Source organism: Mchenga conophoros, linkage group LG4, assembly GCF_057382185.1.
Source record: "Mchenga conophoros isolate Kocher_MC1m ecotype Shallow Benthic linkage group LG4, M_conophoros_male_GT1.1, whole genome shotgun sequence".
NCBI lineage: Eukaryota > Metazoa > Chordata > Actinopteri > Cichliformes > Cichlidae > Mchenga > Mchenga conophoros.
This window is the reverse complement of record NC_140529.1, coordinates 24,768,813-24,780,074: the sequence shown is the minus strand read 5'-3', so window position 1 is coordinate 24,780,074 and position 11,262 is coordinate 24,768,813. Positions and strand designations below refer to the sequence as shown.

Here is an 11,262-nt window from a genome sequence, read left to right as displayed (position 1 = left end):
TTACTTTAAGACAAGAACGGAAAGTACCAGCCATGAAAATAGAAGATGATCTTCTGGGTGAAAAGCCATTGTGGTGTTGATCTGATCTATGTATAAAATGTATCTGTGACGCATGAAGGGGCGTCAATAAATCAAACCCTGATGCTATAAAATATCTGTTCATGCTTTGATTAAGTTGGAGATCACTTGCTGTCGGCGTACAGAGTGTTCTTCCCACACGTGTGTATTCATTAAAATCATTGTTTGACCAAGACCTTCTGGACCATGGGTGGTTTGTACTCTCCTTCCTCAATTTTGAACCTTAACATTTGGGGGCTTCGTCCGGTGGTTGAGGAGGGAGGATTGGAGGTTCAAAACCAGGCAATGGGTGTGTTATAATAGATGTTTTACAATCTGTACCGGTACAGACTTGCTCCTGACGGTTAAGCTGTCCTGAGGCACAAACATGTTGTCTTTGGCTTGGCTTCAAGACTCTAGGAAAGGAGTAATGAATGTATGTAAATAACTTTTGAGGACAATCATTTAGAAATAACATCAAGTGAAATTTAGAATCAATTAAAAGTAATAATGAAGTAATATCGTATTTGTTGGTAGTGGGGCATTTTGGCTTCTGCTGCATCTTCCTAGTCTATGCTGGAGACTCACCAACTCCAGTACCACATACACCACTAATCACTCGATCTAAAAAGCATTGCCATAAAAACATGTGTTTCCCTTTAATTTCTTACTTCTTTTTCCTGTCCAGAGACCTCTGTGTGGCAGCAGAAAGAGCCACTCTCTCTTTGGGGTACTTAGCTTTCTCCTGGAGGAGCGAATATAGTTTACGTCTGTGGGGGTTCTCAGCCATCCAGGTCATCGTAGTCTAAGGACCTTGGAAAGAAAAACGTCTGGACTTGAAGATGTTTCACCTCTCATTCCTGGGTCAAATGGTGGAGAGTCCCAGATTCAAGCCCTATTGGAGTATCCCCTAAAATGGACATGGACCCCTTATTGATCCTCTACCTAATCACATGAGCCAAGGTGTGAAAACAGGTGTTGGTCACAATCAGCCAAAGTTTCGGGTGAACTCATTGTGAAACCAAGCCCCACCCTATCATGTGATCTCCTGAGGTCAGAAGAGCCAGGATGTGCATAGGCACGGGATCTAGAAACTGGATCATAGATGGCAGACAATTGGTGTCGTAAGCCATCGCCTCTGTTCAAAGAGGGTAAACAGAGGGTAAAGCAGAGGGTAAACAGAGGCGGTGGCTTACGACACGGTCTACAACTGTCTGCCATCTATAATCCAGTTTTGATTCCCTTTACACCCATGGGGGACACTCCCATTGCTCTTAAATCTGGGACTCTGAAGAAGCTTCTCGGATGAGAGGTGAAATGTCTTCAAGCAACTTAAAGAAGTCCAGATGCTTTTCTTTCTAAGCTCCTTAGACTTTATAATTTATGAGAACATATTCATAATACTGAAAAAAGTCTTAGATTGTCAAAAATGAATATCTTATCTGACGATTGCTTTGGTGAAAAGGTGCTATATATTACAAACAATGTATTAATAACAACAAGATGACAGTGCTTTATAGACTGTTTTTGTGGAAGTGGAAAGGGCAAATTAACTCAAAGCCTTTTTCTAGAAGGGTGTTAGGTGTAAATGTGTCTGTGAATGTCCTGTGACACTATTATCCCCTCTCTCTTTTAATAATGTCAAAGATAATAGTGTCTTTGACACTATTGGACCTACAGTTTTAACCATTATTAAAACCATCCCAGCCGATCTTAACCATACCATAGTGAACCCATTTCTCAAAAAAAAACAAAAAAAAAACAAAACAAACATCTCAATGCAACAGTGTTCTCAAATTTTAAACCAATCTCTAAACTCTCCTTCCTGTCCAAAATCCTGTCTTCCTTCAGTTCCAGGCTCTACTGGAAATTAACGATATCTCAGAAACATTTCAGTCTGGTTTCAAAGCGAAACATTTCGAAAGCGTAGAGCTCCCACCCAGGCAAAAGAAAAATAGAGCTATATCACATGTAATGTGAAAACTTTATTGTTCTCACAATATACTTTTCACATTTGAACAACATAATATCATGTTATTACAATATACATTATATACAATATACATTATATAGATATATATATATCTATATATTATATTTACATTACCACAGTGAGATGACTTTAGTCTCATGAACAACATTAACTAATTGTTATTTACTAACTAATCTTAAATGACTGTTCAGTACAGAAATGAAGCCCAACAATCATGTTTTACAGTCCCGTGGTCTCAGCCTCAGATACTCAACTAATCAAAGTGATGTCATGACAAAAATGAATGACCAACAAAACATTTTTCTCCTTCATTTCTGTCAAACAATGCTGTATCTCGCTGTTAGTATCATGGTTGCTAGGCAACCTGAACAGCGCGACGAAGCGTATACCGTCCCATTTCACAAACCTCTCACTTCCGCACTTCTCGTACTTATAGTACGCACCGTACGTAGTGCGCGTACTTCAAGCATGCAGACCCTGAATTGGGACACAGCCATTGTGAAACCTAGCCCCACCCTATCATGTGAGGTCAGAAGGCCCTATGATGTGTGTGGGTGTTGAGGTGTCTGGGAAGGGATCTCAAAACTGGATTATAGATGGCAGACAGTTGGTGTTGTAAGCCACTGCCTCTGTTCACTATTTGAACTCTCCCATAGGGCTTAAATCTGGGAGTCTCTGGGACTCTCCACTATTTAACCTTAGACCTGAAGAAGCTTCTCGGATGAGAGGTGAAACGTCTTCAAGCGAAGTCCAGACGCTTTTCTTTCCAAGCTCCTTAGTCTTGTGTAGTCTGTTTTCCTCGAAGATTCAGATCTCCTTGTTTGTTTGTTTTTTGTTTGTTTTGTTTTTATCTGAATTATTTTGCACGTAGTTCAAGTTAATAAGGTCACTTTTTAGTTTACCACTCCATCTTCCAAATGCTGCGTTTGGGTCCAACTCCTGATGTGCAAATAAAACCATGAACCTCTATTGAACCACTTGATCAGTCCTGTTGAAAATTGGTTCATTCATTCAAAGCTTTGTTCAGTGACATCTAGTAATGAAATAGGAGACAGCACATGAAATCTCAATTTCCATTTGCTGATTGTATCAAAGTATTTATATCATTCATTGTGTGAATGATATAAATACAATTTTGTAACGATGGATTGATTGGTCAGTTGATTCTGTAAACTTATGTAATGTAGCAGGTAGATGAAGGTGTCCTTGGTGGAGCAGGATGTGTTGGGATGGTAGGGCATGTTTCAGTAACTAGGGTGGGGTGTGATCATGTACATGGGACATGTGATTTTCCACAATGAAGCAACCTTTGAAATAGTGGTTCAAGGAAAATGTAACTTTGAGTTTGAAGCTTGTGTGGGAGCATCAGTGTCATACGGCCAACACTACTCCTGCCTGCCTGTCAGTCTTGACAGTGTCCTTCCTATTGTTTGTTTTTATTCCTGTTGACTATTAAGTAAGAAATGAAGGTTAGAGTAGTTCAGTTGCTTTTGCTTCCTTGTATGAAGAAAAAAGTATGCTGATGGTAAAGTATCAGGTCTTTAGTCTCTATAGTTTTAGTGCCAATGACAAAAATGCATGCTTTTGTCAACGTGTTGATGACAGCAAAGGTGAGTGGAGAGATTAAACAAGATATCACAAATACATTTTATATAAATGACATCTGGAGACTAAAACATTTTTTAAACAGTGCCTGTAGCACATTATGTGTATGTAAACTATCAACGCTGAAATTAATAAGATCTAATGAGATCTTTTAGAATATGTTTTTGTGAAAATGTCAATATGTTTGCTACAACAGTTTCCTGCTAATTTCACATTTTTTGCCCCTTAAAAAACTTTGGCTCTGTAAAAATCATATTATTCCAAATCAAATGAAATCAAATGAAAAATAAAACTTAAACCTTTGTATCAGTGTAAACACATTTCACTAAACTGGAAACTTTAGATATTTAGATGAACTCTACAGAGTGACATGAAGTCGCAAAAGTTGCAACAGTTCAATCCAGCTAAGAGACAAAAACATTTACCTCCTCTTGTCACATGAAAAAGGTTATTGAGATACATAGAAACTTAAACCTCTGACACTTCAGAACCCCACAGGAAAGTAAATGATCTTATTTAGTGAATAATACTTTAAATATGAATAAATCAGTTATTGCTGATTGTCCCCACAGCAAATTCCATGGAGACATCTGGATTTGTCCAGGACAAACTAACTGAATGGGGATTCAGTGAGTTCATGCAGAGATTTAAAGGTATGAGTTTATTATTATTATTTAATGGGAATTGTTGTATCTGTAATGGCACTAGAACAGCATCGTAATTTACTGATTTAGAAGTCAGTCTGGATATTCCTGTGATTTATGACTTGTAATAGAAAACAAAAGTCTTTCATATTCAAAGTTGATGAATATTAATGTTTTGCAGTGTTAGCTTCATCTGACTTTTGAATATTTTATTTTGTTGTTGGCATTATTTCAGATGAAGGCATTGACAAGGAGACGTTTCTAAACCTTGGAGATTCAATCCGAATTAATTTACTGTTTCCTAAAATTGGACCAAGAGTAAAGTTTAGAAAGAGACTGAAAGATTACTTACAGGTAAGGCATCTATTTTTTATTCTATATCAGCAGGTCTATTGTTTCATTAATGTGTGATGTGTTTGTTTTGATTCTGTAGATGGAGATATGTCATTTTGTCCAGGAAAAATTAACTGAATGGCATCTCAGTGAGCTGATTCACAGATTTGAAGGTATTTTATTATAGTTTGGTTTTGGTCCTTCATAAATTACTGCTGTACTGTAATTTCATATTGATATTTTTTTTTTGTCTAATTTCAATTTGAATACTTCGTTTTGTTGCAGAGGAGGGTATTGACAAAGAAGCTTTCCTAAGTCTCGAGTCAGGCAGAATCAATACTTTGATTCCAAAAATTGGACCAAGAGTAAAGTTTAAAAGGAGGCTCAGAGAATACTTACAGGTAATGTTTTATTAAATGTTACAAAAAAATCCTGGAACATAAAGCCATAAAAGTTTAAATATACTGTTTTTTTTAATAAAACAAATGGCGGTTAAGATCAGTAGATTAATAGTGTATGCAATGCATCAGATTGGAGGTTGTGTGTGAGCGCTGTGACATTCAGAAAAATAACCTCACAATACTCGAGTACAAGATAATGTATTTAATGTAGCATTTACTGTGCATGTAATGCATTTCACACTGGCAGGTATCAATATAACAAAACTGATCACACTTCTTTTATTATACGAAATACATCTTAAATTTATCCCTCACCACTGCAGGACTTGAATAGAACAAATGATGATTCTGCTGACATGATGGAAACAAGCGCAGAGCAAGAGGACAGTCCAGAAATGGTATGATCTCATTGTGTCTGAACATGGTTCATTATTGAGTGATTAATCTTTGATCATTTTTGTTATTAATGTCATCATGTTATTATATAAAAATTAATGTTGTCAGCGTTAATCTCCTTAAGTAAAGTAAGTAAGTAAAATTTTATTTAAATAGTACCTTTCAAGATAAAATCACAAAGTGCTTCACACAAGCAGAAATGGACATACAACCTCAAACAAACAAAAGCAACCAAAAGCAAGTTTAAACAGATACATTTTTAACTGCTTTTTAAATGAAATGACTGAGTCCACAGATCTCGAACTCAAAGGGAGCGAGTTCCAGAGTCTGGGAGCCATTGATACAAGCGCTCTGTCACTGTTTGTTTTTAACCTTGTATGCTGGAAAACCAGCAAGCCCTGGTCCCTGGTCACAAGACCTCAGGGACCTGCTGGGGCGATAAGGCAGAAGAAGATCACTGATGTAAGTTGGAGCTACACCGTGCAGGGCCCTATAGGTCATGATTATAATCTTAAAATGAACCCTGAACTTGACATGATGTCAGACTTAAAATGACATTGACGCCATAGCCGCATTAACGCAGCAAATCTACGTTAGCTGGTTACCGTGGATCTCCCCATGCGTGGAGCTGGACGCCGCTAAACAATAACAAGCTAACCGCTTACGCCATTAAGTTAAAATGACATTATGGCGTTAACGTCATTTTAAAGAGATTAATGCTGACAGCACTAATAAAAATACATTTTGATGGATTCAAGGACTCATATCTTTAGAGTAAAACAGGTGTCAATATGAGCAAAGTGAACCAGGTTAGCTGTTTACCTAAGTCCTCTGCAGAATTCTCCAACACAGCTCAACTGTTTTTCACAAACTGTGAGTAAACAACATGAAGGCCTGTGCCTTGTCTGGATAATTATTTGGTATTTGTTTTCACGTAGGAGCCAAACATTTTTCCTCAACATTTGGAATCTGCTTCAGCGTCTGACACAACAGATGGCAGAGACACGGTAAGAAATGAAGTCAGAAAAAATATTTTTAAACTGGTTGAAGATCCAGTGATTTACAATGATTTTATCTGCAGACAAACATTTTGTCTCCATAATGCTGCATTAAGAGGAGCAATAAATAATGAAGCTAACAAATGCAAACTGCTTTAAATTTGTTTAATATACATATCTGAAATGCACCTTCATCAAGTGAATATGAAATATTAAGAGTATAGGTAGGCCTGGCTGATGTTTTGGCCTTGTTTTAGATGCAGGACCACAACATTTTTCCATTTCAGTTGGAGTCTGCTTCAGCAGTTGACAGAGGCAGTGACACAGTAAGAAGGAATATTGATGTTTCTCCTCAAGTCATTTTGTTATGCCGATATTATTTGTGTATATAAAACACATGTTTGTTTGTCTTTTCAGAGTAACGAACCAATTCGCTCCTGGGCAACAGTGACACAAGGACAAAGTCCAACCACATTTACAATGTTTTACTGTCAAGAGTGTAAAAACTTCATGGGAAACAATCCTGATTCTTGTTGTTCTCACTGTGCCTCTGTGTTCAATAAAGCAAGCAGCATTCAAAATGGAAACTTCTTTCTGTACTCATCCCTGAAAGACCTTCTGAAAGGTATCCTTGAGAACCACAGCACTGAGTTGTTACCTAAAACAGTTAAAGATGAGCATGATAACATCAAAGATGTGATGGATGGGATGATGTACCAGAATCTCCTCAGAGAGGGTAAACTAGCTGCAGATGATCTCACACTGACATGGAATTTTGATGAAGTACCAAATTTTAGCACAACCAGATACTCAATTTGGCCCCTTCAGTTTGTTATTAATGAACTTCCTTACACACAAAGACAGGTAAATATGATAGTTGCTGGATTTTGGTTTGGCCAAGGAAAACCTCATATGAACACATTTCTGAAACCATTTGTGGATGAATGTTGTGATTTAGCCCAAAATCCATTTCAGTGGAGAGACAGCAGAGGCACTCTTCATTCATCAAAAGTCTTCTGCTTGGTTTGCTCCTCTGACGCTGTGGCGAGGCCACTTCTCCGGAATTGCAAACAATTCAATGGAGAATATGGTTGTGACTGGTGTTTACACCCTGGCACAGTGGTACCAAAGGGCTCTGGATCTGTGAGGTCATACCGATATGATGAAACTAAACAAGAATCAAGATCAAAGAATATGTTTGTTGAAAATGCAAGAGAGGCTGAAAGCTCCCATGAAAACACCTCAGAGTGTGGAGTAAAAGGAATGTCCTTACTTTCCAGACTTCCTTTGTTTGACATTGTGTTTGGATTTGTACCAGAATATATGCACTCAGTTTTAGTTGGTGTGACTAAGCAACTTATTGGATTGTGGCTGAACTCAGAGAACTCCATGAAAGACTGGTATGTAGGTCAACAGATTTCACAGATGGACTCTTATCTCCGAATGTTAAAGCCTCCATCAGAAATGAGCAGATCTCTACAGTCACTGAAGGGTCGGGACACTTGGAAAGCATCTGAGTGGCGAGCTTTCCTTTTATTTTATGCTGTTAGTGTCCTACCAGGCATCCTTCAGCCTTCATTTCTCCAACATTTTTTTTGTTTGTCGATCAGCATTCACATTCTGCTACAAGAATCAGTCTCCCAAAATGACCTTCAGCTGGCCCATGAGAACTTGGTACTCTTTGTTAGAAACATGGAAGAACTCTATGGTGAAGAAAACGTTTCATTCAACTGCCATCAGTTGATCCACTTAGCTGACTGTGTGCGTAACTGGGGGCCTCTCTGGGCAACATCAGCATTCAGTTTTGAGAGGAACAGTGCAAATTTAAGGGCACTGCTTAGCAACATAAACTACAATCCTCAAAAAATTCAAGACAAGTTTCTCCGTTGGCAGCGCCTGCCGAGTCACCTTCGCTCCCTTGTTTCTAACGGAAATTCTCCGTTAGCCAGCATTTCACCAGTAAATGAAACCACTGATTGTTACAATCTGCTTGGAAATTCACGGCATCTGGCTATCACAGGATCCATAAAACTAGCAATAGAAGAGCTCTTAAATCGACCTGTTTCATTCAGATCAGTGGAAGCCTTTGACAGCTTCATCAACAGAAATACTGTTTACTCTATAAACCATGAAGAGGCAGACAGAACAGACTGTGTCATAAAACTCAAGAATGGCTGCTATGGAGAAATACAGTTCATCGTCAGGTTTAAAGAGAACTGTGTTTGCACATCCAACTGTGTGTGCTCGGCTATTTCAGTCATTGTGGTCCAGCTATTTTATATCAAACGTGATGCAGAGGACAGCAGGATGATTCCTGACAGTGCATCAAGGACTATCTTTGTGGAAGTGGAAAGGACAACTCAGCCCAAAGCCTTCTTTTTGAGGGATGTTAGGTGTAAATGCATGTATGTGGATGGTTGGCTGGTGCCTTTACCAAACTCATATGAAAGATATTAAAGTTCCAGCACAGCTAAGGTGCTTTCTCTGTCTTGTATATCATGGCACATGGCTGTTTTTACTACAGTGAAAATCTTGGAAAAATGAACGATGATGAAGTTTTTTCAAAGGAGTTTGGAGTCATTTTGTTCATATGTGTGCGAGATCTGTGGCTTACGTTTTCTTTTGGTGTGACAGTGTGGACATAATGTAGTCAGTGTAATGTAGGATTATATCACTCAGTACTGTATGTGTATTATCTGTATATGGAGGAAATTATGGAGTGATTGGTAAACAGCCAAAAGCTTGCCTTTCCCAACTTTGTATTCACTACGTATTTATCATACATGTCAGTTTACCTCTATTCAATATGAAATGCAAATTATTGTGACACATAAACATTTTGTGAATTAACGCTAAAAATCCGGGGTGAGTGGATCAATGTGGTTTACTGCATCCTGATACAGATTGCTATTACTGAGATAACAGATCATAAAGCTTCATATTACCTCATATTATTGTGTAATGGCTGATGAGACTTATTCTGTTTAATGTTGCAATGTGTGCAAGTCTATTGAATATAATACAGATTGATTTGCTCAAGAATGTTTGTATCCTGCTACATAAAAATGATTATAATTAGTCTTATTACTTTAAATATGCCTGAAAAATCTGTTTGGCCTCCTTCTTCACTCTGGATTTGTGCTGCTATTCAGAGTCAATTCAAATTTTAGTGTCGTTCCTTAAAAAAAAAAGAAAAAAGGATGTGTAAATACAGTAAATGATGTTTAGAGATTTTTGAAAAATAAACATGACCACTGTTCATATGTGGCTTTATTACCTTATCATAGGCCAGAATTAAATATCTAAGTAGGACCCTTGTGTTACGATTCGGTGTTGTCAGTGTTTTGTTTTAGGCGTGACTGTTATGTGTTTCCTGCTTTACTTTGAAAGTCTGTCTTATCTCAGTGTGTTCAGTTTACGCTTCCTTGTCTCGTCAGTTCTGATTTGCCCCAGCTGTGTTTCCCTCCTGTTGTCCATTCCCTGATTGCTCCTTCTATGTATTTAAGCCCTGTGTTTCAGTTTGTCATGGTCGTGATCTTCCCTCCCCCGGTTGTAAATAGTTTGGTGTTTTGATGTAAATAAATGTCCTATTTTGCTTTGAAGTAAATAGCTGTCGATGCTTTCGTTTTGGGATTTTGGTGGAGAACCGTAGTAGTTTTTCTGTTTTGTTTTTTTTCCCCCTATTTTTATTTTTTCTGTGTTGCACGCCGGTTGCCTAGGCCGGGGTGTAACAAAATGGCGGCTCGTCCGGGATACGCTGGAGGGTCCGAGGGGCCCGTCCGGCCTTCGTCTGTCTTCGCTGGAGGGTCCGAGGGACCGCTCCAGCCTTCGTCGTCTTCGCTGGGGGTGTCCGAGGGACCGCTCCAGCCTTCGTCCGCCTTCGCTGGAGGGTCCGAGGGACCGCTCCAGCCTTCCGTTTCCACTGGAGGATCCAAGGGGCCCATCCAGCCATCAGCGTCACCTGCAGAACAGCAGCCGGTGCCGTATGCGCTGGGCATGAATCAAACATTTTCTTTGGGGTTACATGTTTTAAATGTTTGATTTTTGGGTGGGGGGAACTGTTACGATTCGGTGTTGTCAGTGTTTTGTTTTAGGCGTGACTGTTATGTGTTTCCTGCTTTACTTTGAAAGTCTGTCTTATCTCAGTGTGTTCAGTTTACGCTTCCTTGTCTTGTCAGTTCTGATTTGCCCCAGCTGTGTTTCCCTCCTGTTGTCCATTCCCTGATTGCTCCTTCTATGTATTTAAGCCCTGTGTTTCAGTTTGTCATGGTCGCGATCTTCCCCCCCGGTTGTAAACAGTTTGGTGTTTTGATGTAAATAAATGTCCTATTTTGCTTTGATGTAAATAGCTGTCGATACTTTCGTTTTGGGATTTTGGTGGAGAACCGTAGTAGTTTTTTTTTCCTTTTTTTTTTTTTTTTTTTCTGTGTTGCACGCCGGTTGCCTAGGCTGGGGTGGAACACTTGTTTAATACCATGTTAAACATGTTTACCGGGTCATGAACCATCGGTGAAGCAAACAACAGAAAAGAAGCTCGTATATAGACTTATGCCGTAAGTTGACCTAAAACTAAAAAGAAAAAACAATCTGACATTTTAAATTAAATCAAACATCGTTTAAAAGACACACATGGCAGTGTGGGAGAAAAAACTCAACACTGAATGCTACAAGTGCACAAATATGAAATCAGCGTGGTGCTGCAGTGAACGCATCAATTCACACAATATTACAGAAATATTTTTTATATAAATGTCTTATATTGTTTCTTGGTCCCATCAATTTCTTATTCTTCAGTCATTTCTGAAACAAAGTCCACACTGAATGCCTGCTGTGCA

At 38.7% G+C, this 11,262-nt stretch overlaps 1 protein-coding gene across 1 annotated transcript; it reads left to right on the top strand.

Moving 5' to 3' along the window:
- The first annotated feature begins 2,602 nt into the window (after positions 1–2,602).
- On the top strand, positions 2,603–11,074 carry LOC146576143 (uncharacterized). Its single transcript, XM_085271202.1, has 8 exons — positions 2,603–4,308; positions 4,535–4,653; positions 4,733–4,805; positions 4,918–5,033; positions 5,357–5,431; positions 6,368–6,436; positions 6,685–6,753; positions 6,845–11,074. Exons 1-8 carry the CDS (start codon positions 4,236–4,238, stop codon positions 8,882–8,884), a joined length of 2,634 nt encoding a protein of 877 aa, XP_085127328.1. The 5' UTR covers positions 2,603–4,235; the 3' UTR covers positions 8,885–11,074.
- The last annotated feature ends 188 nt before the right edge of the window (positions 11,075–11,262 follow it).

What these genes read in the sequence shown, in the direction of transcription:
- LOC146576143 (XM_085271202.1), top strand. Translation starts at nt 4,236, where the DNA reads ATGGAGACATCTGGATTTGTCCAGGACAAACTAACTGAATGGGGATTC. An exon ending in GGCTCAGAGAATACTTACAG is followed by an intron (nt 5,034 to 5,356) that starts GTAATGTTTTAT and finishes TCACCACTGCAG; the next exon opens with GACTTGAATAGAACAAATGA. An exon ending in CAACAGATGGCAGAGACACG is followed by an intron (nt 6,437 to 6,684) that starts GTAAGAAATGAA and finishes GCCTTGTTTTAG; the next exon opens with ATGCAGGACCACAACATTTT.